Source organism: Prionailurus bengalensis, chromosome F2 (assembly GCF_016509475.1).
Source record: "Prionailurus bengalensis isolate Pbe53 chromosome F2, Fcat_Pben_1.1_paternal_pri, whole genome shotgun sequence".
Lineage (NCBI taxonomy): Eukaryota > Metazoa > Chordata > Mammalia > Carnivora > Felidae > Prionailurus > Prionailurus bengalensis.
In genome coordinates this window covers 40917168-40942402 of record NC_057353.1, presented here as the reverse complement: position 1 = coordinate 40942402, position 25235 = coordinate 40917168, and the positions used below count along the sequence as shown (strand labels likewise).

Genomic DNA, 25235 nt, shown 5'->3' with positions numbered 1-25235 from the left:
CACGTTATCCCTTTTAATGTTTCTTTTCTTTTTTTTAGTATAATTTATTGCCAAATTGGCTAACATACAGTGTGTGCAGTGTGCTCTTGGTTTTGGGGGTAGATTCCCGTGGTTCACCGCTTACATACAACACCCAGTGCTCATCCCAACAAGTGCTCTCCTCAATGCCCATCACCCATTTAGAAGCCGATAATGTTAGGGCACCTGGGTGGCTCAGTTGGTTAAGTGTCTGACTTTGGCTCAGGTCATGATCTCACAGTTTGTGGGTTCGAGCCCTGTGTCAGGCTCTGCACTGGTGGTGAAAAGTCTGCTTGGGATTTTCTCTCTCTCCCTCTCTCTGCCCCTTACCCACTTGTGCTCTCTCTCCCTCTCAAAATAAATGAATAAACTTAAAAAAAAAAAGAAGCTGGTAATGTTATAGCTTTCAGATATTCTCAGAAAAATCTCATCTAACTACAGCCACAATTTAAAGCATCAATTTGCTTTTATCAATGTGTTAAATTATATCATACATTGTTTCTTGAGGAAATGTATTTTAAAAGATAGTTAATATTCAAGTGGACATTTATTTATTTATTTATTTTAATGTTTATTTATTTTTGAGAGAGAGAGAGAGAGAAACAGAGTGTAAGCCAGGAAGGCACAGAGAGTGAGGGAGACACGGAATTGGAAGCAGGCTCTAGGCTCTGAGCTCTCAGCGCAGAACCTAACATGGGGCTCAAACCCATGAACCACAAGATCATGACTTGATCACAAGTTTGATGCCTAACCAACTGAGCCACCCAGAGCAAACTTTTAGAATGCACCACTTTAAAAGCTCAGATCTTATTTAGTGATTGTACAAATGAAAACGTCACCTTTTCTACAAATTCTACAACATTGTTTTTTCCTTACAACCTAATCTGATTTTTGCTTTCTTCCCCAGTTTAAGGCCAATCCTCCTGCTGTGACTTTCAAACTAACTGGAGAGACAGATGGCATATTTCAGATACAACCAGATGGACTTTTGTATCATAACAAAGCCCTGGATAGAGAAACAAGAGCTGTTCACAAACTCCAGGTGAATTGAAACCAGACAAAGGAATCTAACTCCAACCTCTCTGAACATCTTTTATCTTAGAAGAATCACTGGCACCTGCATTTCTTTCACAGAATCCTGTTACGGCTCTTTTGACATTAATGTCATGCTTTGCAAACCTCATTTGTCAATTTTTTACCAACAACAAAGGGATACCCCTTTGGGTATGGCAAAGATACCCTTTTCTTCAGGCTTTTTAACCAGAGTAACCCAATTTAAATTGCCAAGGCCCTCAGAAAGCATTACTTGCCCAAGCATGGCCATGCTCAAGTACCTGGATCAAAACCAAGCCAACCCTTCTCTGATATTCCACTGGTATCTTCCTTTGGTTGTTGTGTGGGTTCTGGATCCACAGAGAAGGCAGCATCAGTGCTAGGACAGACCTCCTGTGGGCCTTGCAAGAAGCAGAAGTAACCAGTGGTCAGAGGATCTGACTAAAGATAACTTCTCCCTCTTTGTCCTCCTTAGTTTTTCATGGTTTGTAGCTGAATACATGGGAATGGCAGAGAGCTAACTGTAGGAAAAAAAAGAACAAGCAAAAGCTTCCTGTCTGGTAACATCTATTGGCTTTGCAGGTTGACCACTAAAATGCTCTGTAAGAGGACATGACACTTCCACAGCCTTAAGGGTCAAAGTGTTCTTATCTAACTGACTCCAACTATTTAGAAAAGAAGCACGTCTAGTGTCCAGTATACCCTACTGCTGGAAGAACAAAGTCATGATTAGCCAGATTTAACTGATAGGGTCCCTGTTTTAGTACCTCCCAATATAGGGCTTTTATGGGTGTCACAAGGCTATTGGATCTTTGACGTCTAATTTCCTTCAACTGACTTTTGAGTGTGTCATATGAAGTTCAGACTCCTCACGGTGGTTTCCTTTTCCTTTCTACATCAGGTCTCCACCCTGGATGCTTATGGAGCCACAGTGGAGGGCCCAGTTCCCATCACCATAGAAGTGAAGGACATCAATGACAATCGACCCACGTTTCTCCAGCCAAACTATGAAGGCTCAGTAAGACAGAATTCTCGTCCAGGTAAAAGGCAGGAGTCTGGAGATATTTATGGAAAGGTAGAAGAATACCAGGCAGAAGGAGCAGATTTGTATGGCTAACAGCTGCGGCTATCACTCATTAAGCACTTCCTGACATATTTAAATTTCACAACAGTCACCTAGGAGTTAGTTTATTATCTCCATTGCTCTAAGACATGGTTTCTCGGCTTTGGCACTACTGACATCTTGGACCTGATAATCCTCTTTTTGTCAGGGGCTGTTCTGTGCATGTTAGGATGTTTAGCAGCATCCCTGCCATCTACTCACCAGATGCTGTTAGCAACCCCTCTCCCCAAGCTGTGACAATAAAGATGCCTTCAGACATTGCCAAATGTCACCTGGGGGACAAAATCTCTCCAGTTGAGAACTATGATTCTAGAATGAGCTTTAGAACACCTTAGAGCTGGGAGCACCTGGGTGACTTAGTTGGTTGAGCATCTGACTCCTGGTTTTGGCTCGGGTCATGAGTTCATGGTTCGTGGGTTCAAGCCCCATGTTGGGTTCTGCACTGGCAGTGCAGGAGCCTGCTTGGGACTCTCTCTCTGCTCCTTTCTGTCTACCCCTCCCCCACTTGCTCTCTGTCTCTCTCTCTCTCTCAAAATAAATAAATAAATAAATAAATAAATAAATAAACAAACAAACAAACAAAAAACTATATAAAAAAAAGAATACCTTAGAGCTCTAAGACACTCAAGAATACTCTAGGGAAGTGAGCTCAGTCTCTTACATTCTCCCAGAAATCTACACGCTTATGGTCACTACTGGCTCCCAGTTCTGTTTTTTCTCTTACTTGCAACTCCTGCTTACAGTCCATCCCTTCACTATGCTTCTACCCTTCATTTACGTTAAAGCCCCTCATCAAGGCATTATTGAAGATTTGGGGAGATGAAGGAGCATTATATCATAATATGAATATGAAGAAAACAAATGTGAATATTAGACTTCTGAGTTTTCATAAAGACTCTTGGCCATTTCCACCAACTCAATGTCAAGTTTCCCTCTGTGTTACTTAATCTTGTATCTCTTTCTTCAGTGCCACTTCTAGTAACTCAGGAAGAACATTTCTTCCACTTTATCATGTGCAGCAATTTCACTTTCTGTCCCTGAGACCACAACCAAAGACTCACTTATGAATTCTGCTAAATAAGAATCTTCTTTTTTTTTAATTAAAAAAAATTTTTTAATGTTTTATTTATTTTTGAGACAGAGAGAGACAGAGCATGAGCAGGGGAGGGACAGAGAGAGAGGGAGACACAGAATCGGAAGTAGGCTCCAGGCTCTGAGCTGTCAGCACGAGCCCGATGCGGGGCTTGAACCCACAAACTGTGAGATCATGACCTGAGCCAAAGTCGGACGCTTAACCAAATGAGCCACCCAGGCACCCCAAGAATCTTCTAAGTCTTACCCTTTCTCTCTTCACCAATAGGGTCTTCTAGATCAGTGGTTCCCAAAATTTTTGGTCTCAGGGCTCCTGTGTTCTTTTAAAAATTATTAACAACTCCAAAAATCTTTTGAATATGTGGATTATATCCAGTGATGTGCTGGTAAATGTTTAATAGCTATCTTTCTGAGGGGAGAAGCCCTGATTTGTAACATTTTCCAATTTCTGTGGTATCAATACTCCCAACATGGCTTATTTTAAGGTACCAGTGGTGTTAATAATTGGTTCACAAAGTTTCTGGAAATTCAACCATTGGCTTTCAAGAGCTGGCTCTAGGACATCACTGATTACCAATATTTACCATATTAGAAATTTAAAAAATTAATTCATTGTAAGTAATAATAAACATATTTTAATGAAAATAGCTATTTTTAAGGACAAAAGGAATTATTAAGAATAGCTTTGTTTTAATCTTTGCACATCTTTTTAATAACTGGATTAATTAACTGAAAGCAGTTGGATTCTTGTGTCCTTTTCTGCACCCATTCTGTTGCTATAGGCTGTTTTAGTTGAAGCATATGAAGAAAAACAGGCCCCACACAGATATGCAGTTGGAGAAGGGAGGAGTATTGTAATAGCATCCTCAGATAACTGTGGATATTCTTTGATACTACACCAGAACTCAACAAGTGGTGGTTTCTTAAAGGCTGGTGACAATGTGAAATCTGAAACTATACCAAAGCCTTTTTTTTGATACTCCTTTATGCTAAAATCCATCAAATTATCTTGTGCTTGACTGGATCTTTTACATGTGCATGACTCCATCAAACCTAAAATAATCTCAAAGACCCCTACAAGTCCCTGGACCATACTTCAAGAAACCCCATCCTAGGGGAAGGAAGCAGAGTAAAGATATATTTCCCCACTGGTATAAATTATGGTACCTTCCCCCATCCTATCTCTGCCTCTTAGAAGATAAAAGTGGCTATGGTTGGTTTGGATTTCAATTAACATATTTTTCCTCTCTGGATATGTTTTGTTAAACAGGAAAACCCTTCATGTATGTCAATGCTACAGACCTGGATGACCCAACTACTCCCAATGGTCAGCTTATTTATGAAATTATCATCCAGCTTCCCAAGATCAATGATGTCATGTACTTTCAGATCAACAACAAAACAGGGGCAATTTCCCTTACCCTAGAAGGTAAGTCAAATGATGCCCTCAAAAGACTGAGTCAGGAAGAGGGACCTAGATCTGTGTTACCCTTGGAGACATTTCCTTTTCTCTTCTCTCCTACTTCTCATAGGATCTCGGGAATTGGATCCCATTAAGAATCCTTCCTACAGACTGGTGGTCTCAGTGAAGGACATGGGAGGCCAGAATGATCATTCCTTCAGTGACAGCACATCTGTGAACATTATGGTGAAGGAGAATATTTGGAAAGCACCAGAGCCTGTGGAGATTGTAGAAAACTCAACTGATCCTCACCCCATCAAAATCACTCAGGTAGTGCCCAAGGAATGTCTCCAGACTACGAGATAACTTTCTTTTTTAGTTTATTTATCTATTTTTGAGAGGGAGAGGGAGAGAGGGAGAGAGAGAGAGTGCAAGCAAGGGACACAGACACAGACATGGACACAGAATCTGAAGCAGGCTCCAGGCTCTGAGCTGTCAGTGCAGAGCCTGACACAGGGCTTAAACCCACAAACTACAAGATCATGACTTGAGCCAAAGTCAGATGCTCAACCAACTGAACCACCCAGGCACCCCTCAAGACAATGAGATAAATGGCCTCACTTTGTAGAGGCCCTCTGTCATGGTCTTCACTGATATATTTATTGGGTACATTTTTACATAGCATAATTATAAAACAAACTAAATAGACAAAGTCTCTGGCCCTGAGTCTCTGGAGTCTATTAGTTTATTATCTTGGGTAAACCCTGGACTTTACCAACTTGGATTCAGATACACACACATACACACACATACACAAGCTTTAAAAAAGAATTGTACTCACCTTCCCTTCCAAGTAGATACTACTAATATACATGATTTGAATAGCAGTTGCAAATATTTTTGAAAGACTGCTTCTTATTCTTGTGAGAAAATCTCTATCCAATAGACTCATTCCATCATAGACTGAGGGACAGACACAGGACTGGCCAAGAGTAGGAGTCAAGTAGGCAACCTGTACTCTTGGAGACCGCCCTCCTGCGACTCCATCTCCTATATGTGCCTCTACTCTTCATTCAAATGTCCCCCCTCTTCCCACCTCTGTGGTTGGTGCTCTTACCCTGGATCCCCTCCTACCTTAGATCCTGGAAATCCACCTTCAGGTCCACCCAGATCTGATATTTTCTGTAAGATCAGGGGGTTCCTTGATGTGAAAACTGTGGGTTAGTGAGAGAGCACTAGATTTTGAAGCAGATAACCAAAACCACATGCCTCCTCCATTATTTTAATGACTGATCATGAATAAGCCATTTAACTCCTCTGAGCCCCAGCTCCTCTTCAATAAAATGGGGATAATAATACCTGTCTTGTTGTTGTGAAGAGTAACTCAGCAACAGTATTTGTGAACATGGATAAAAGGTTTTAATATTATGAGTCTCAGTCTGTAGTTCCCCTAAGATATTTTTCTGAATGATGTTGTTAAGAGGTCCTGGAATGGCCCATCCCATCATACCTATTGTCAATCTTAAAAGGATTTTTATTTATTGAAATATTGAATTAATGAACTTCACCTTCGGGGTGAAAAAAAAGAATGAAAGCAAGAGATATTCTGCTTTATCAGCTAAGAAAATGTGTCAGGACTCACAGCCATGCAAATTTCAGACTTGGGGCCTTTACTAAAAGTCTTATTTATTATGTAGGTTATCCCCACAAGGACTTAGAAATGCTAAAAAGAGCACACGTGTTTATTTGTTCTCAGGGCTGTCAATGTAAAGAAATTCGAGGTGCTGCACCTAATACCCAGGCCTGGGGAAAGTGCTTTGGGTGACTTGAGACCCAGGAAGAAGAGTAGAGGGAACAGCTCAAGAGAAAAGAAGTCAGACTGAATTTTTAGGACACAAGGGGAGCTCTCTTAGAACCAAAAACATGGTCTTTGGCTTGACAGGAGGGTGGTGTTTAAACAGCTAACAAGGGGCAAGGGTGGTTCCTTGATACCCTTCCCAAGCTGGTCTGAGAGAATAGTTTAGTCTGGAAATTTCTCACAGCCATAGAGAAATTTCTCATAGCCATAGACATTGTGCCCTGGCTTCCTCACTTATAAAATGGGTATAATAGTCTCTACCTCTCCACCTCATGGGGCTCTTTGAAAATTTAATGAAATCGTACATAAGAGTGTTTAGAATTGTGTCTGGCATGTGGCAGATCCTCTGTAGGTGTTATTATAAGTATTAGAATGTCAGAGAGGCCAGGCTGTGTCTCTAGCAAGTTGACTGATCTTACCATTCAGTTTATTTTTGCCAAGTTGTTTACGAACAACACTAGGAGTTGGCAGTTATTCTTGTCTTTGGAGTCTCTAAGACTAAATATTTAGGGGATGAATGTGCTTTATTTATGTACTATTTGTCTTACTTAAATAATGGCATGGAGAAGAGTTTAGAGTGTCTCCTATTGCTTTTATCATCACCATTGTTGAGTTTCAGAAACTTGTCCTATGTCATGGATTTGTTCTCAGATAGTACCAGCTGCAAAGTACATTTTGTTTCTTGAACTAATGTTTCATGGATATGAAGTCTCCATGGTCAGACCTCCAAAGGAGCAACCCACAAATTCTTTAAAGATTCACAAAGACCTGATTTAGAGAAGAAAAACACCCCTGTGTGCTTTTTTTGAGCAATGTAACTTGGTAAAACAAGAAAACAAAAGGCTTATTTTGGTTGAATATGAAGTAGTTCTAGAAAAACACAGACATAAAAACAAGATCGTCAGAAATTTCAAATTGAAAACCGGAAAATTGTTTATTCCTTTCCGGTTCTCTTGGTCCTGATCTATCTTTTCTCGCAATTCACCCTGGGCCCTGTAGGTGCAGTGGAATGAGCCAGGTGCACAATACTCCTTAGTTGAAAAGGAGAAGCTGTCAACTTTACCGTTTTCAATTGACCAGGAAGGAGGTATTTATGTGACTCAGCCCTTGGACCGTGAAGAAAAGGATTCGGTGAGTAAGTCTGGGAGGAGTTTCACAGATAGCAAGACGGAGTCCAGTGCCTACAGACAACTAAGTGCAGAATCGATTTTACATAAAAACGACAACCAGAGCCCCAAACCGTGTTCTGGACCCCAGTATATTATTTCTCTCAAAGACATGAGAGCACGCCCACAGATCCAACTCATTTCATTTTTTCTCGTCTTCCAGCTCTAAGTAAATTGAAAATAAAGGGGTAAATCCAAGCTGTTTCCTCTGCCTTTTAAAGGGGATGATGGAGGAGTCCTGTCTTAACACTGATCTTCCTGTTGTAGTATGTTTTTTATGCCGTGGCAAAGGATGAGATGGGAAAACCGCTTGCCTTCCCACTGCAAATTCGTGTAAAAGTGAAAGACATTAATGATAATCCACCTACATGTCCATCTGCGGTGACCGTATTTGAGGTCCAGGAGAATGAAGATATAGGTAAGAAAAGAGAGCTGTTCGAAGCTGTGTAACTCTCCACCATATATTACCTCTGTAAGTCCTTTCTCCTCTCTACCAGGTGGTGGGTGGGAAGGTAAGCCTGGTCGGGGATCGGTTGTCCATGTCTAACACAGCGCAGAGATTGAATACACTTTGGACTCCCATAGGTACAGTATTTTGGCTCAAATGTATGTGGGTGGTGCTCTGAAACTGGAGTTTTATGACTACGACCACCACTATATTGCTACTACTACTACCCATTTACTACTACCAACTACCTCTATTATCATAACCATTTATGGATGCCAGGATCCTGTATACATATATAAGGTTATCTCATGTACAAGGTTGTCCCATCAATTCTTATTTGCCCTTCTGACAATCCGATAAAATCTCGTCAAACTTGCTAAATGATTTAAATGATCATTTACATCCAATGTCAGATACCTTACAATAAGTAAGCACTACGAATGCAAGTTGGCTTTTGACCCTTGATTCTCCCTCTCTAGGAATCAAATAATTGTTCAGGAAGATGGTAGATGAAGCTCAAGTCCTACCTATTTTTGTCCTTTCGTTCTCAATTTGCTTTGTTTCTTTTCACTGTGTTGAATGATAGCTTTGGTTTTGTACAGAGGACAACTGCTGGGAGAACATTATGATGTCTGGGAGGTTTTTTTTAGCTTTATTTATTTTTAGAGAGGAAGAGAAAGAGCACATGCATGGGAGGGGCAGAGAAAGAGGGGGAGAGAGTCCCAAGCCGGCTCTGTGCTGTTAGCATGGAACCCAATGCGGAGCTCAAATTCACAAACCACAAGATCATGACCTGAGCTGAAACCAAGAGTTGGATGTTTAACTGACTGAGCCACCCGGGTATCCCTGATTTCTGGGAGTTTTAGGACTTCCCTGGATTTAGCACAATGCTTGTCTATTACCCCATGGTAATGAGCCCATTGGTTGAACAGGCTGGCATTTCTTTCTTTCTTTCTTTCTTTCTTTCTTTCTTTCTTTCTATTCCTTTCTTTCTTCCTTTCTTTTTAATTTTATTTTTTAAATTTATATCCAAATTAGGGGCGCCTGGGTGGCGCAGTCGGTTAGGCATCCGACTTCAGCCAGGTCACGATCTCGCGGTCCATGAGTTAAAGCCCCGTGTCAGGCTCTGGGCTGATGGCTCGGAGCCTGGAGCCTGTTTCCGATTCTGTGTCTCCCTCTCTCTCTGCCCCTCCCCCGTTCATGCTCTGTCTCTCTCTGTCCCAAAAATAAATAAAAAAAAAGTTGAAAAAAAAATTAATATAAATTTATATCCAAATTAGTTAGCATCTAGTGCAACAATGATTTCAGGAGTAGATTCCTTAATGTCCCTTACCCATTTAGCCCATCCCCCCCTCCCCCAACCCATCCAGTAACCCTCAGTTTGTTCTCCATATTTAAGAGTCTCTTATGTTTTTTCCCCCTCCCTGTTTTTATATTATTTTTGCTCCCCTTCCCTTATGTTCATCTGTTCTGTGTCTTAAAGTCCTCATATGAGTGAAGTCATATGATATTTATCTTTCTCTGGCTGACTAATTTCACTTAGCATAATACCCTCTAGTTTCATCCACATAGTTGCAAATGGCAATATTTCATTCTTTTTGATTGCTGAGTAATACTCCATTGTATATATATTCCACATCTTCTTTATCCACTCATCCATCAATGGACATTTGGGCTCTTTCCATACTTTGGCTATTGTTGATAGTGCTGCCGTAAACATTGGGGTGCCTGTGTCCCTTCAAAACAGCACACCTGTATCCCTTGGATAAATACCTAGTAGTGCAATTGCTGGGTCATAGGGTAGTTCTATGTTTAATTTTTTGAGGAACCTCCACTGTTTTCCAGAGTGACTGCACCAGTTTGCATTCCCACCAGCAGTGCAAAAGGGTTCCTCTTTCTCAGCATCCTTGCCAAAGTCTGTTGTTGCCTGAGTTGTTAATGTTAGCCATTCTGACAGATGTAAGGTGGTATCTCATTGTGGTTTTGATTTGTATTTCCCTAAAAGATACTTTCTTTAAATTTTATTTATTGAAATAAAATTGTTGTTGCCTGAGTTGTTAATGTTAGCCATTCTGACAGGTGTAAGGTTGTATCTCATGGTGGTTTTGATTTGTATTTCCCTGATGATGAGTGATGTTGAGCAGTTTTTCATGTGTCGGTTGGCCATCTGGATGTCTTCTTTGGAGAAATGTCTATTCATGTCTTTTGCCCGTTTCCTCACTAGATTATTTGTTTTTTGGGTGTTGAGTTTGATAAGTTCTGTATAGATTTTGGATACTAACCCTTTATCTGATATGTCGTTTGCAAATATCTTCTCCCATTCCATCAGTTGCCTTTTGATTTTGCTGATTGTTTCCTTTGCTGTGCAGAAGGTTTTTATTTTGATGAAGTCCCAATAGTTCATTTTTGCTTTTGTTTCCCTGCCTCTGGAGAAATGTTGAGTAAGAAGTTGCTGCAGCCGAGGTCAAAGAGGTTTTTGCTTGCTTTCTTCTTGAGGATTTGGATGACTTCTTGTCTTACGTTTAGGTCTTTCATCCATTTTGAGTTTATTTTTGTGTATGGTGTAAGATAGTGGTCCAGGTTCATTTTTCTGCATGTCGCTCTCCAGTTTTCCCAGCACCATTTGCTGAAGAGACCATCTTTATCCCATTGGATATTCTTTCCTGCTTTGTCAAAGATTAGTTGGCCATACGTTTGTGGGTCCATTTCTGGGTTCTCTATTCTGTTCCATTGATCTGAGTGTCTGTTTTTGTGCCACAGGCTGGCATTTCTTGAAATGTTTTTGTCTGTTGTTTTGTGCAAGATTAGACTGCCACTCCTAGGGCCTTGCTGTCCTTGTAAGCAGACCCTCCTATACCTTGTGGACCTTCTTACCATTTTCTTTTGATCTCTCTACTCTTCTTGCTACACATTTTTGGCACAGTGGGTGCCGTTCTGGCAGCTTGATGAGTACTGCTCCTGTGGCTTATTTGCTCACTGCTCATAGTTTTGTTTTGTTTTTTTCTTTTCTTGCTGTCAGGAGTCCTATATAGGTTACCTATTGTCTGTGTGTTCTGCTCAGGTCCTCTTTTTTCATTTATTCTAATTCTTGCTGCAGTAGGAAGGGTTAAATGACAGCTTGAAGGATTTTAGTTAATTATAAGGAAGAATCTTCCAACAGTGACAGTTGTGTAAGAATGAAATGTATTACAATAGCCAAGAAATACTTGTGGCATCACCCTTTTTGACAACCTCCCAAATTTCTGGTCTGTGATGCTAAATGAAGGTAGAGGATCTTTGAAGAACTTTCCAGATGATCACTCAAGTTTTTTTGTTTAGGGCCTAACATTTAGTGTATTAGTTGTCTATTGCTACATAACAAATGTCCCCCAAACTTCACAGTTTCAAACAAATATTTATTATATCAAAGTTTCTGTGAGTCAGGAATCAGAGTGTAGCTCAGTTGGGTACCTTTGATTCAGAGGGGAAGCTTGGGTGTGGGGGGCAGTGAGAGCTCGAAAAATGGTGACCAAGATGAAAGTCAGTATTTTTATAATCTAATCCCTGAGGTGACATCCATCATTTTACCATATTCCATTCATTAGAAGTGAGTCACTAGGCCCAACCCACATTCAAGAGGTGGGGGTTACACCAGGGCATTAATATGGGAGAGGTCATTGGGAACAATTTTAAAAGCTGCCTACCTTTGGGAAGAGGATAGTACTAGCTTTCTGAGACTGGTGAAGAACTCACTGTTGGTAGAATAAACTGTTCAGGGGCCCAGGGGATATTTGCTTCTCTAAAGGTGAGAATTTATTTTGTAGCTATATTTCACAAGGTTTCAAATGGTGGATGTGATGGGCCAGGAATTCTTATAAATCAGCACAGATTGAGTCTGTTCTCTATATTTAGCCTAAACAAAGATTTAGTATCTTTAGTGTCTTTTATTAGCCAAAATCTCGTAGGACTCATGTCCCCAAGTTTTAGCAATGCCAATATTAATTCTGAAATCCCACTCGTTACCAAGTTCTATGTGCTCATACAGGAAATTTCGTTTCTCGTAAAAGCCCCACCTCCCTGCCCCACCTGCCTCAACTATTTCTGAGTGCCCCAAGAGATGCTGTATATACCTCTGAATCAATTCAGGCTGCCACCTGCCCCTGGCCTTTGTCACTCAGAGACATGGCCCTCCTTTTACTTCTGGCCCACCCAAAACGTTCTCTGCTCCCACTAAGTAGCATCCTCTGCTGGAATTTCCCCAGTCACTGATGTTGATAGTCCTCATGGTGACTCTGACAGCTGGAATTTTCCTGTGGGGTGGGAGAAGAACAGTGTCCTCTGTGTTACACTTACTTGCTGAGAGGAAAGGTCCAAGGCAGGGCTGCTCAGACCACAAAGGATCACAGAATTTAGTAAGATACTCTTTCATTCCAACACACATATTTTTAAGGGCAGATGTATGCCACAAAGGTGACTTGGTTATAATGGACTCAGAAATAGCAGCCAGTGCCATATTAGATAAATATTTGCCTATGCCCTGTAGATCATAATGCCCCCTCCCCAGCCCATGAGACACATCTACATGTGTCTGGTTCCATTATAGACAAAACATACATACTTCTCTACCTCTCCTGTCAAAAAAAAATCTCTAAATTTCCATGTAAGTCAGTTGATGCAGATTGATTGGGGAAGGGGTAAAACTTAACTCCACAACTGGGATGTATTCAAATTTTAGCCCCAAGATGGAACTTTTACTGCATGTTGAGAAACCCACAGTTCTCATTTCACAGAGCAAGATGATCCAGAACCTATTAGAACTCACTCAGAACTAGAGGGAGCAGTGAGTCATAGCCTCTGACTTCTGGAACTCCCTGGACCAAAACACTCACTAGCATAAAATACATGGGGCTATAAACTGCACCAAGGTGGGGGATGTGTGCCTGTTCTTTGCCCTGTGTTATCTTTGGGGTGGGGTCAGTCTCTGCAACCAATGCATAAAGTTGCTTAGAAGCAAGCCACAGTTGGCTCAGCCTTGTTTCGTTACGCCATTTGTCTTGTCTATTAGTGTCCAAGGGGGGCCATAACAAATGACCACAAAGTTGGTGCCTTCAAACAACAGAAATGTATTCTCTCACAGTTCTGGAGGCTAGAAGTTTAAAATCAAGGTGCCAGCCATGAGGGAATTCTTTCTTGCCTCTTCTAGCTTCTGGTGGCTCCTGGCATTCCTTGACTGCTTAAGGCGTCACTCTAGTCTTTGCCTCCTCCTTCACGTGGCCACCTCCTCTGTGTGTGTCTTGTGTCTTCCCTTCTTCTAATAAGAACAGCAATCACTGGATTTAGCCTACTCTAAATTCAGGATGATTTCATCTCAAGATCCTTAACTAATTACATCTGCAAAGACTCTATTTCCAAATAAGGTCACATTTGAGGTTTCAGGTGGACATGAATTTTTGTAGGACACTATTTGCTATGGGCTGAATTGTGTCCCCTCTAAAACGCATATGGTGAAATCCTCAGTATGTCAAAGGAGAAATATTATTTAGAACTAGGTTCGTTAAAGAGGTAGTTAAGTTGAAATGCTTCCATTAGTGTGGGTCTTAATCTAATATGAATGGTGTCATTCTAAGAAGAGAAAATCTGGACTCGGACATGTACAGAGGACTGGCTATGTGAAGACATGGGAAGACAGCCATCTGGAAACCAAGGAGAGAAGTCTTAGAACCAACCAACCCTGCTAACATCTTGATCTCAGATCTTTAGCCTTCAGAAACTGTGAGAAAATAAAGTTCTGTTGCTAAATCTATCCAACCTGTGGTACTTTGTTATGCTGGCCCTGTCAGACTAATATACTGCTCGATGTACTACACTATGGAAAGAGTGAGAAGAACCAAATAAATCTAAGAACTTTAGTCTGCTACTCAAAGTTATTTACAGCACTTTCTAGGAAACTGCTTATCCAGTGAAACCCTTTTTAATACAGTAGATTAAATAGAGCCTGTAATGGATGGATTCACTTTATTCCTTCTCCACAGGTAGCAATATTGGGACTTTTATTGGCCATGACATGGATGAAGAAAATACTGCCAACAGTGTTTTAGTATACAAAATTGTGGATCAAGTTCCCAAACTTCCCAAGGAAGGACTCTTCCTGGTCCAAACCTACTCGGGAGTGGTCCAGTTGGCTGGGCAGTCCTTGAAGAAGCAAGACACTCCGCAGTACAATTTGACAATAGAGGTGTCTGACAAAGGTTAGTATCATGTTCACAGTCAAAAGTGAAATACTGTTTTCCTTCCAGTTGCGATTTGTTAAGCTGCTCTAATGCCTGGGTGTATTACAGAATGCCATTTGAGAGTTCTTCCTTCCTTTATAAAACACACATGGAACATAGAGGGAGTTGGCCCAACATGGTAAAGGCCAGAGTTACAGTTCAGGCATCAGAACCATTAGACCACAATACAAACCTAACCTTGAATGGAGGAGAGAAGGAAAGAAGGCTGGTGGGAGTACCATAGAGCATTAAGAGTAAAAAAAAAAAAGGAAAAAATGAAAAGTTGGCCAAGGTCATTGAGGAGTCCAAGGTTAGCCATCAAAAGAGTCTATGATCTCCTTGAACATGCCTGCCTTGGCATGCCTGCCTTGCTCGGACACTGGCTGGGGCAGCCCATGGGAAGTGAGGCCTCAGTGCAAATGTGCTGATGGATTTCAAAGCACAGCAGCAGGGCCATTGTCAATTAAGTTCCCTGTTGTTGGAAGTCAGCAAGGCACGTTCTCATGGCTGCTGTGATCACGAACCAGCCTATTAATTGTATTTTTCTATTCTCCCTTTCAGACTCCAAAGACTCTATTGTATGAAAGTGGGGGAGCAATACATTTGGGGGAGTTCTGTTTTCTCTCAGCTTCCAGTTGGCCGTATGATATCACCAGGAGACATTGTTCCTTATTCCCGTACAATTTCAAAGCAAGTGGTTCTTAATCTTTGTCAGTCCCAGGACCCTTTGAAACTCTGATGAAAACGGTGCATTCTCTAAGAAACGCACACATTTTCAGACAAGTGTGCAGAGACATACAAAAACACATGTATTCATAGCCAGATTTATTTGAGGGGCACACACACTCCTAGGTTAAGAATCTTTCTTTGAGTTAACTAGCACCGAATGTCACACGACCAATAGTTCAGTAACTGTTGAGCTAGGAGTCATAGATCATATAGGCACAGAGGAGAAGAGAGCATCATTTGACACCACTCTTCACCTTTCCCCCTTTATATGGGTATTGATATACTGAAGAGAATTAGGGTTTAATAGGCCTCTACTACAGACTTTTTGGAAGTTAGTAATTTGGCAAATATTGAGGGCCTGATATATGCCTAGCATTATGTTAAGAGGTACAACAGAAGTGAGTATAATAAATCATCCCTTCCTATGATGAATTAACAGTTTCACGCCTTTAGCCATCCATTCTTTTGGCAAATAGTTATTGAGCGCTTACCTTGCATAAGATACCATTCAAGGTACTGAAGATACATAGATGAATAAGACACAGTGTCTGTCCTCAAGGAGCATTTCATGATAAAGGAGATGGACATGTGAATAAATAAATTACAAGAAACATGTACAAGGTAGCCCATGAAGGAAATGAGTGACTCAGTGGAGGGAGAGGGCAGGTAAGGCTTTCTAAAGGAAGGGGTTTCATTGAACTGAGTTTTGAAGGATGAATATGACAAGTTATAAAGTGCAGGGCTTATAGAGGAGAAGAAATTCCATCTGCAAATGCATTGAGACCTGAAGAAATTTGAGGCTGCAAGGGCATAAGGTGGAAATCAGATTACAAATTCTCTATGTTCGTGAGTACATCTATATCAAAAATGTGGACCAGATCATGAAATATATTTATTCATAAATATATATGTGTGTATGTGTGTTGTTGGAATGAAACATTCAATTGTACACTACTCTAGCCTAGAGACTCGGCTTAATTAACATAGTTTTACATAAAATCCTGGCTCACTGTTGGCCCAACTTGAGGTTTGTGCAGAGCGAGGAGCCAGCAAGTTCAGGTCCTGAGACCACCCCTCCTCCATCCTCCCTGCACCAGCCCCGCCCCCCACCACAATGTTAGCTATTCTTGTTGTCTGCAAATATTCCAGGGACTGACCCCAGCTTTAATCAGTATCCATCATTATAATTCGAATGTTATTAGATCACAAGCCTGGCCTCATGTCCAGTGCTTTGAACACCATTCATGCCTGAGTGTGTTTGTCAGGATCCTAGCAGCAAACAGTTCCTCAAAAGGAATAACCAAGAAGAGTTTAAAGAAGGGGTTATTTGCAAAGGTTGAAGGCAAGGTTAAGGGAAAGCAATGGGAGGTGTGAAGCATAACAGACGGCCTGCCTTCCACGGAGGCGGAGGTGGGGTGGGAAGGGGCAAGGGAAGGGAACATTCCCGGAAGGAGCAAGACCTGTACTTGTACCTATAGGAGAGGCTGCTGGCAAAGGGGAACTGCCCCCGACTTCTGTCCTCCCACCCCTCTTCCCATCTCCTGTCACTGCTGCCATTGGCAGCACCCAGGGTGTCCACCATGTAGTTAGTTTCTGAGGTCAGCCTCCCAGGGCACAGAGCAGGGTGAAGGGTGGAGAGCAGACAGAGAGAGCAAAGGGAGCACATGGATTTGAATCCTGGCTCAACCACTAGTTAGTGTGTGACCTCGGTTAGCTTATCTAGCTTTTCTATCCTGTGGTGTCCTCATTTGTGAACTAAATGAGAATGATGATAGTACTTACGTCATGAAATTAGCCTGAAGATGAAATGAGTAATGCTGGTAAAGCACTGATACAATGCTGAAGATTTGCATTGGGATAAGAACCTCAGTTCTGTTGTTATTGACATTTCATTCATTCGTTCATTCATTCATTCATTCATTCATTTATATTTAAGAGAGAGAGTGCTCTCTAGTGCAAGTGGGGGAGAGGGGCAGAGGAAGAGAGAGAATCCCAAGCAGCCTCCACGCTCAGTGCAGAGCCTGACACGTGGCTCGATCCCATAACCCTGGGATCATGACTTGAGCCAAAATCAAAAGTTGGATGCTCAACCGACTGAGCCACCCAGGTGCCCAGTTATCAACATTTTATAGAAAAACTAACTGAGGCACAGAGTCCTTGAGTGACACACACCAAGCTCTTACACATCTGGTAAGTGACAGAGTCAGATTTTAACAGTGGGACTCCAGAGCCCTGAGTCTTAGCCATTATACAACATAATATATCATGGCTTAGAATCATGGGGACCCCAGAAAAAGAAACTGTCACGTTGTTCCTCACTCTGGATATTTCCCTGGGCACCCCATTCCCATCTGTATTCTGTGTTCCTCTTGGACCTAGGTTGAACCTGCTCTCTCTGACCAGATATTTGAATAGTCAAACCCACCCTCAAAGCCTGTGTTATTTCCCAAAGGGTTCCAAAGGGTCAGCTACCTCTGACCCCCTCTCACCTCCTACAGGCTGGATAGCCAGGCTTTTTGAAGAGGGCTAACTGTAACACTTCCTCCCTCATTTGGAGGAAAGGGAACAGGCACCCGACTTTCCCACCATAGAGGACAGAGAAGCAGGATGGTAAGTACTGGAAGTGTTCAGAGAAGGAAAGACAGCTAGCTGGGCTATTCAGGGAAGGCTTTCTGGAAAGATAGTTTTGCACTAGGCTTTGAAGGCTACAAAAGTTTCACTAGTTAGAAAAGAGAGGTTGGTTGCTTCACAGGAAAAAAACCCAAACTGCCTTGATCAGGACAAGTCTTACCGAGGAAGGGGCATGTGTTCATGTGCCTGGAGCGCCCAGAGGAACTTCTTCCAGTGCTTTCTCCAGCCTCCTTTTGGTGACCTGCTTGTGGGTACAGGTGGGAGCAGAGAATTCTGTTTCCACAAAAACTGCATGTCAGTAGCAGAATTCTGGCTGTGGCTGTCACTTGCCTTGCCAATGCTTTTCTTGCAGATTTCTAATTTTAATGCATGATTTCTTTTTTTTTTTTTTTTTAATTTTTTTTTCAACGTTTTTTATTTATTTTTGGGACAGAGAGAGACAGAGCATGAACGGGGGAGGGGCAGAGAGAGAGGGAGACACAGAATCGGAAACAGGCTCCAGGCTCCGAGCCATCAGCCCAGAGCCCGACGTGGGGCTCGAACTCACGGACCGCGAGATCGTGACCTGGCTGAAGTCGGACGCTTAACCGACTGCGCCACCCAGGCGCCCCTTTAATGCATGATTTCTAACGAAAAATTATTGTCATATGACTTTGCCTTTCAGATTTCAAAACCCTCTGTCACGTGGAGATCAATGTTATTGATATCAATGATCAGATCCCCATCTTTGAAAAATCAGATGTGAGTAGTTTTCATCTGTTGTTTCTTTATTTTGTTCATATTACTTGACCCTTACTTCTGCGATAAAGACACTGTAAGTAGTTAGGAAAAATTCCAGACTTTAAAGGTAGCTTTAGGCAAACTGGTAACAAACCCAGACACCATCTTCAGTGGAAATCTTCAGGGAACAATAGCATTCACTGTTATAGTATATAACAGCGTTTATAAACAGAATTTTATAAACTTCTACCAATGGCTCATTTCTTCCAAGGGCTTGCTTAAAAGCTGCACCCGCAATCTTTGTCAAATGGAATGGAGTTGAATGGCTAATTGCAATTTGTCATTATATATTGTGTGACAATAAATGGTCTCAGACCAGCATTTTTAGTCAAAAATGTGATGTTTGGAATATTGGCACTTTCCACTCCTTTTACAATAATTGAGTAAGAGAAAGGAGAAGAAAAACTAACCTCTCGGTTAAGCTCAAGAAGGATGTGCTTAAGACATTTGCAAGAATTACGAAAATTGGTCAGAAAAAGCAGGAGAAAAAGGATCAGTAGAGAACGTCAAGAAAAATATTTCACATATTTTGATTTGGGCTTTAAACTTGGGGTGGTTTTACCACTGCTTCCCTTAAAAGGGATGTCTCTCTTTATTCTAGAGCAGAGGGAAGCCCATTTGACTAGATTGTTAGGTCATGTTTGAAGTCAGTTATGGGATGGTCCAGAGCCCTGTGATGATGATCACAAATCAAAATAGGGACAAGGCTGTGACAAAGAAAGGGAATTGATGTATGAGAGGGTTTGGGGCGGCAAGAGGTGTGACTGAATATAACTTGTGTAGCAGGCACTGGGGCTACACAAGCATGGGGTAAGGAACCCCTTCCTTCTCAGTCTCCAGGAGCCCTTCCTTGTGTTGTGGTTTCCTTCTGGTCCATCTGGACAGTGCTTTCACACTGAGGACAAGAACACCCTGCTTTGAGAGTTGGAAATACAAACTGGGCTCTTGAGAGAGTGAGTGGGCTTCTGTCATTGCCCCATTACCATCTTTAAGATCATGATGCCGAGAGAGATGATCGGGGGATTTTCAGTGGAGATGGTCTAGGTCAGTGAATAAGAACACAGGCTTTGGAACTGGACAAGCATGGGCTTGAGTCCCAATTCTGTGACTCACTATCTGTGTGCTCTTGGGTGGGGTTTACCCTTCCAATCTTTTGTTTTTCTGTCAAATGGAAATGATAATATAGCTACTCAATGGAGTGTTTTATTGCTTATCTTTATTGAGTACTTATGTGCCAGGCATTCAGGGGGTTTACATGCTTTATCTCTCTCAATCCCCACAGCAAGCAGGAAGTAGGTCCTACTATTATTTTCATTAGACAGATGATCACCTGAGACGTAAGGAAATTAGATGACTTGCTTCCAGTCACCTGGCTCCTGAGTGGCAAGCCTAGGATTCATCCCCAGGCTGTTTGACTCCAAAGTTCAGGCTCTTACCCTCTATTCCTTGGTGGATTACAGATGAACTAAAATAACGTATGTAAAGTGCCTGCCACAATTTAGGTACTCAACACATAGTAGCTATTTATTTATATGATCACTAGTATAATAATTTCAGTTAGTAAACATATTGGATGTGAGAAGGGGAATCTATTTTAGAGTCCTACCAGTAGCTCTGAGACCTGTTTCTTGGTGCAATGGATATCATTATACAAGTATGAATGAAGTCAAAATCAACTGCACCAAATTTATCAGTAGGAAAACATGCTCGGTAAGTATTGATACAAACTATGACGTGTGTTCATTGTGAAACCAAAGAGACAAATTTGCCCTTTGGCAATTGTGCTTGATGACAGAGGACATTCTCGTTTTCTTCTCCTTTTTTTTTTTTTTTTTTTTTTTTTGTTAGTATGGAAACCTGACTCTTGCTGAAGACACAGCCGTTGGGTCCACCATCTTGACCATCCGGGCCACAGACACTGATGAGCCATTTACTGGGAGTTCTAAAATCCTGTATCGTATTATACAGGGAGACAGTGAGGGGCGACTGGGGATTGACACAGATCCCCAAACCAACGCTGGATATGTCATAATTAAAAAGGTAAATAGCCCCGTTAGTGGAAGTTTTCTTTTTGATAAATCAAGTTACTTAGGACGGTGTAAGGATCTATAAGCAGAGGTAATGGATTAGCAGTGACCTTGCAGGTGTAGTGAGGGACTCCTAGGGCACTCAGTCATTCTCATCCACCGGAAAGACAGAAGGCCAAGATTCTAGTTCTGCGTCTGTCACTAACTCAGCAAGTAACCTTTGTGGAGGGAGGGAGGGTTGCCATAGAAGATATATAAAATATAGGATAAATAATATTTTAGAATAAGGGTATCCCATGCAATATTTGGGACCTATTCATACTAAAAATAATGTTTGTTGTTTACCTGATATTCAAATTTAACTAGGTGTTCTATATGTTTAAATCTTGGGAATGGGGAGGTTTTGCTTAGGGCTTTACTTTGCAAGTGTGGGATTTTAGACTGGATGAGCCCTATGAGCCCTTTAGGCCGTAGACCCTCTATTCTAATGTGTCATCCATAGGTTCTTCTTTAATAATGACTGGAAATTGGTATATCTCCTTCCAAGGTTTAATAGACAAGTTTATCCTTTCCTCCTATCCTTCCTGCCAACCCCCTACTTTCATCTTTTCTGGTATTGCTGAACTCACTGGCTCTCACTTTATCTTTCCTTCTGTAAGGACTGGGAAGTCTAGAGCCAAAGTCTAATTACCATAGTAGCTACTTCCTTGTACAGGATCTTCCCATCCCTTCTTCATTCTATTCCCATCCCGCGACTGACCTTTTTTCTCTATGGCTGCCTCATCTATGCTCTAGAGCATGTAAATAGTCTACCAGATGACTCAATAGGAAGCAGTACTCAGTGTCATCCAATATATTTGGAAATAAAAGGGATAAGAGTTACAGTGATAGTCTCTGTAGGTGTGGTTGAGTGTTGAAGGTTTGCAGTGCGGTGTGCTAGAGGCTGCAAAAAAAAAGGTGCTGGAGGAAAGTTTTGGACCAGAATAAAGGAAAGCTGAAGAGGAGGACAGAATAGAATGATGTCACAGAAAATGGATAGAAGCACGAGGAGGAAAGTGCTAGTGTTGAAGGGAGCCCTAGGGCAGAGTGTCAGGATTCTGATCCTATTATTACCATATACTTCACTTCTGACAAAGGGCCTCGTTGGGATCGAGCGGCAAGGTTTGTGTTTGGACCAACTCAAACCATTAGCATCCTGTATCAGTCTGACATTTGGAAAAGATGATGTTATAACTACCCACCCCCCTCCTTCTTCATGGCTGTCTATGTGGAGAAGAACCACAGAAGGAACAGGCAAATGAAAGGATAGTTTTCAAGAGTTGGGAGTGGGTGCTCCAGGAAGCATGCTGACAGGGACAAACAGCTCCCAGTTTGTCCAGGACCAGAGCTCTTTGGAGATCTATGAGAAGATAGAGGCCTGTCCATCTCAGTACAGATAATTTCCACATGTCAACATTTCTTTGTGGTGGCTTTTGTGAACCAGCTTAAGTTAACTTGACCATTTGTGGCTATTGGGCACCTTTAGGGAGGTGTTGGTGACCCCGAATGATCAGTGGTGGGTGCAAGCTGTGAGTATCCTCCCACACAACCCTGGCGTGAGGAGGTACGTTACAATCACGCAGGCCTCTGACCTAAATCTTTGTCACATCCTTATTGTGTTTGTGGTTGTATTCCAAGTGTCTGGAATATTGCATGGCGCATCGTAGAGTCTGATAAATATTGGTTGACTGAATAAATAACTGAATTCTGCACTATATACACAAAAAGAATCATCCAGCTTGTGCTGTAGTCCTGTGAAGTCCCAGCTCTCCGTCCCTCAGGCACTGTGATGACAGTATTCTCGTGAGAGGCTTTGTCTGACTGTCCAAAGAAAGAGGATCCTAGACAGAACAGAACTGGAGTTCTAGAACTCGGAAGGGTATAGGCTGCTAGCCTAGCCAGATGCTCACACTGTTGTTCATGTGATGACTGAGAGATTATACCACATCTTAAACCAGACTACATGTCTTGGAGACCACTAATATCACCCCATCTCTTTGTAAGATCACTCTGCCAATTAACGAACCTTCTAGGGCTGCTTGAGGTAGTTGTGGCTCAAGGCCTGCAGTAGCTGCAGCGTGTATCTCTGATTAAGATCTTTTAAATGCTAAGCAACAGCTCACCCTAAGGTGTAGATTCTGGGTTTAGGATATACCAAATGTTAACCAATAGCCCTTAGGATGTATGTATTCACTATGACAGATGTGTGTATTTAGACTGTTCTTAGTGTTTTAAGTAAATTAGACCCTGTAATGTGGTTACTTGTGTGTGTCTTAGGCTTCTAATTCCTATCCGTTAAGCTGCTAGGGGAGTACCATTGCCTTTGAACCATCGTGTCAATCATCTTTCAACGTTTAAAACTAGTTGAAAAAACGGGGCGCCTGGGTGGCTCAGTCGGTTAAGTGTCCGGCTTCAGCTCAGGTCACGATCTCGCGGTCCAGGAATTCGAGCCCCGCGTCGGGCTCTGGGCTGATGGCTCAGAGCCTGGAGCCTGCTTCTAATTCTGTGTCTCCCTCTCTCTCTGCCCCTTCCCCTATTCATGCTCTGTCTCTCTCTGTCTCAAAAATAAATAAACTTAAAAAAAAAAAAAAGCTGCTGAGGATTCAACTCAGTTAAAAAAAAAACTAGGTGAAAAAATTATGGTCAAAAATACATCGCATAAAATCTATCCTTTAAAATTTTATAGTGCACCTTACCTATATGCACACGGTTGTATAGCATATCTCTAGATCTCTTTCATCGTGCATGAATGGAACTGTGCATTCCTTGAACAGGAACTTCCCATTTCCCCAACCCTCCGGCTCCTGGCAACCACCATTCCACTTTCCATTTCTGTAAATTTGACTATTCCAGGGAGCTCCTTTAAGCGAAATCATATAGTATTTGTCCTTCTGTGACTGGCTTAGTTCCCTTAGCTTAATGTTCTCAGGGTTCTTCCATGCTGTAGCATATGACAGGATTTTCCTCTTTTTTTAAAAGGCTGCATACTTTTTCATTGTTTGTATATACATCTTCTTCATCCATTCACTTGTCAGTCCACATTTTGGTTATGTCCCGTCCTTAGCTAGTGTGAATGATGCCGTCATAATCATGGGAATGCAAATTTCCTGCTTTCAGTTCTTTTGGGTAAATGTCCAGAAGTGGATTCCTGGATTATATAGCTGCTCTAGTGTTAATTTCTTGAGGAAATTCTATGCTGTTTTCCATGGCAGTTGTACCATTTTACATTCCCACCAACAGTGTGTGAGGGTTCCAATTTCTCCACATCCTCACCAACACTCGTTACTTTCTTTTCTTTTTTTAAAGTTTTTAAAAAATGTTTGATCTATTTATGAGAGACAGAGAGACAGAGTGCAGCGAGGGAGGGGCAGAGAGAGGGAGGCACAGAATTTGAAGCAGGCTCCAGGCTCTGATCTGTCAGCACAGAGCCTGACGCGGGGCTTGAACTCACGAACCGTGGGATCATGACTTGAGCCGAAGTCAGATGCTTAACTCACTGAGCCACCCAGGTGCCCCTTGTTATTTTCTTTTCTTAAATTTTATAATGGCCATTCTAACAGATGTGGTTTTGATTTGCATTTCCTTGAGGATTTGCGATGCTGGCCATCTTTCAATATACCTGTTGGCTACCTGTATATCTTCTTTGGAGAAATGTCTATTTTAAGTCCTTTGCCCGTCTCAAAATCGGATTATTTTAATTTTTCCAGTTTTTTGCTGTTGAACTGCAGAAGTTTCTTCTTACATGATGCATATAACCTCTCATCAGATATGCAGTTTGTAAAGTCTTTTATTCTGTAGGTAGGTAGGTAGGCTTTTCATGCTGTTGCTGGTTTCCTTTGCTCTGCAGAAGCTTTTCACTTTGATGTAGTCCCACTGGTGTATTTTTGCTTTTATTGCCTGTGCTTTTGGTGTCATATCCGAAAACTAAGTTCTTAATCGCATTTCTATCAGCACCTGTTCATCTGAATGGCAAATGTGCTAATGTCTCACACGGACTCCAGTGGACTGGAACTAAGCTCCACTGCATGCATGTGGTTCAGGTCCCCCAGTGATGGCAGAGCTGGGAACTCGACCCCCAACCTCTGGCTCCTCTAACAAAACGTTTCTGTTGAGGCCTGGTATTGCCACTTACCAACTCTGTGACTTTAACCAACTGCTGTCAGCTCCCACAGTCTTGGTTTTCTAATCTGTAGAGATAGGTAAAATGGAGGGACCTTCTTGCTGAGGCTGTTGGAGGATTAGATGAGAAAATACATTTATAGCTCTTAGTACAGCACCCAGCACATAGTAAACTTAATACATGTCCGGCATTATTTTAATTCTGATGAATTCAGAAGCCAGCATTCTGCCCGTGGGCAGATGTGTTTCCGCTCTTGCTGCGGGGGCCAAACCTGCCTACTCCAAGAGTGCAGTGGTGCGAACCAGGGATCTGCTGACTCAGCCTCTCCAGCAGAAGGCCTGGAAATCAGTTGTTTTATTTATTTACTTTTTAAAGATAACATTTGCTATTTATTAAGGTAGTTCTTACAGAGCTTACATTCTGCAGAAGGGAGCAGAGCACTCTTAGTGGTTTTATCTTTTTGGAGGTAAAGAGGAGTACCAAATGTAATTTCGTCGAAGA

At 41.8% G+C, this 25235-nt stretch overlaps 1 protein-coding gene across 2 annotated transcripts in view; it reads left to right on the top strand.

Moving 5' to 3' along the window:
• CDH17 (cadherin 17) overlaps positions 1-25235 on the top strand; it is a 61601-nt gene that overhangs the window by 17951 nt on the left and 18415 nt on the right. For both annotated transcript variants that reach the window (XM_043601383.1, XM_043601382.1), the window contains exons 3-11: positions 926-1060; positions 1973-2111; positions 4557-4715; positions 4819-5018; positions 7546-7677; positions 7980-8130; positions 14172-14387; positions 18433-18509; positions 20397-20588. In XM_043601383.1, the coding sequence (XP_043457318.1) occupies positions 926-1060; positions 1973-2111; positions 4557-4715; positions 4819-5018; positions 7546-7677; positions 7980-8130; positions 14172-14387; positions 18433-18509; positions 20397-20588 (1401 nt within the window). The remainder of the gene's footprint in view (positions 1-925; positions 1061-1972; positions 2112-4556; positions 4716-4818; positions 5019-7545; positions 7678-7979; positions 8131-14171; positions 14388-18432; positions 18510-20396; positions 20589-25235) is intronic.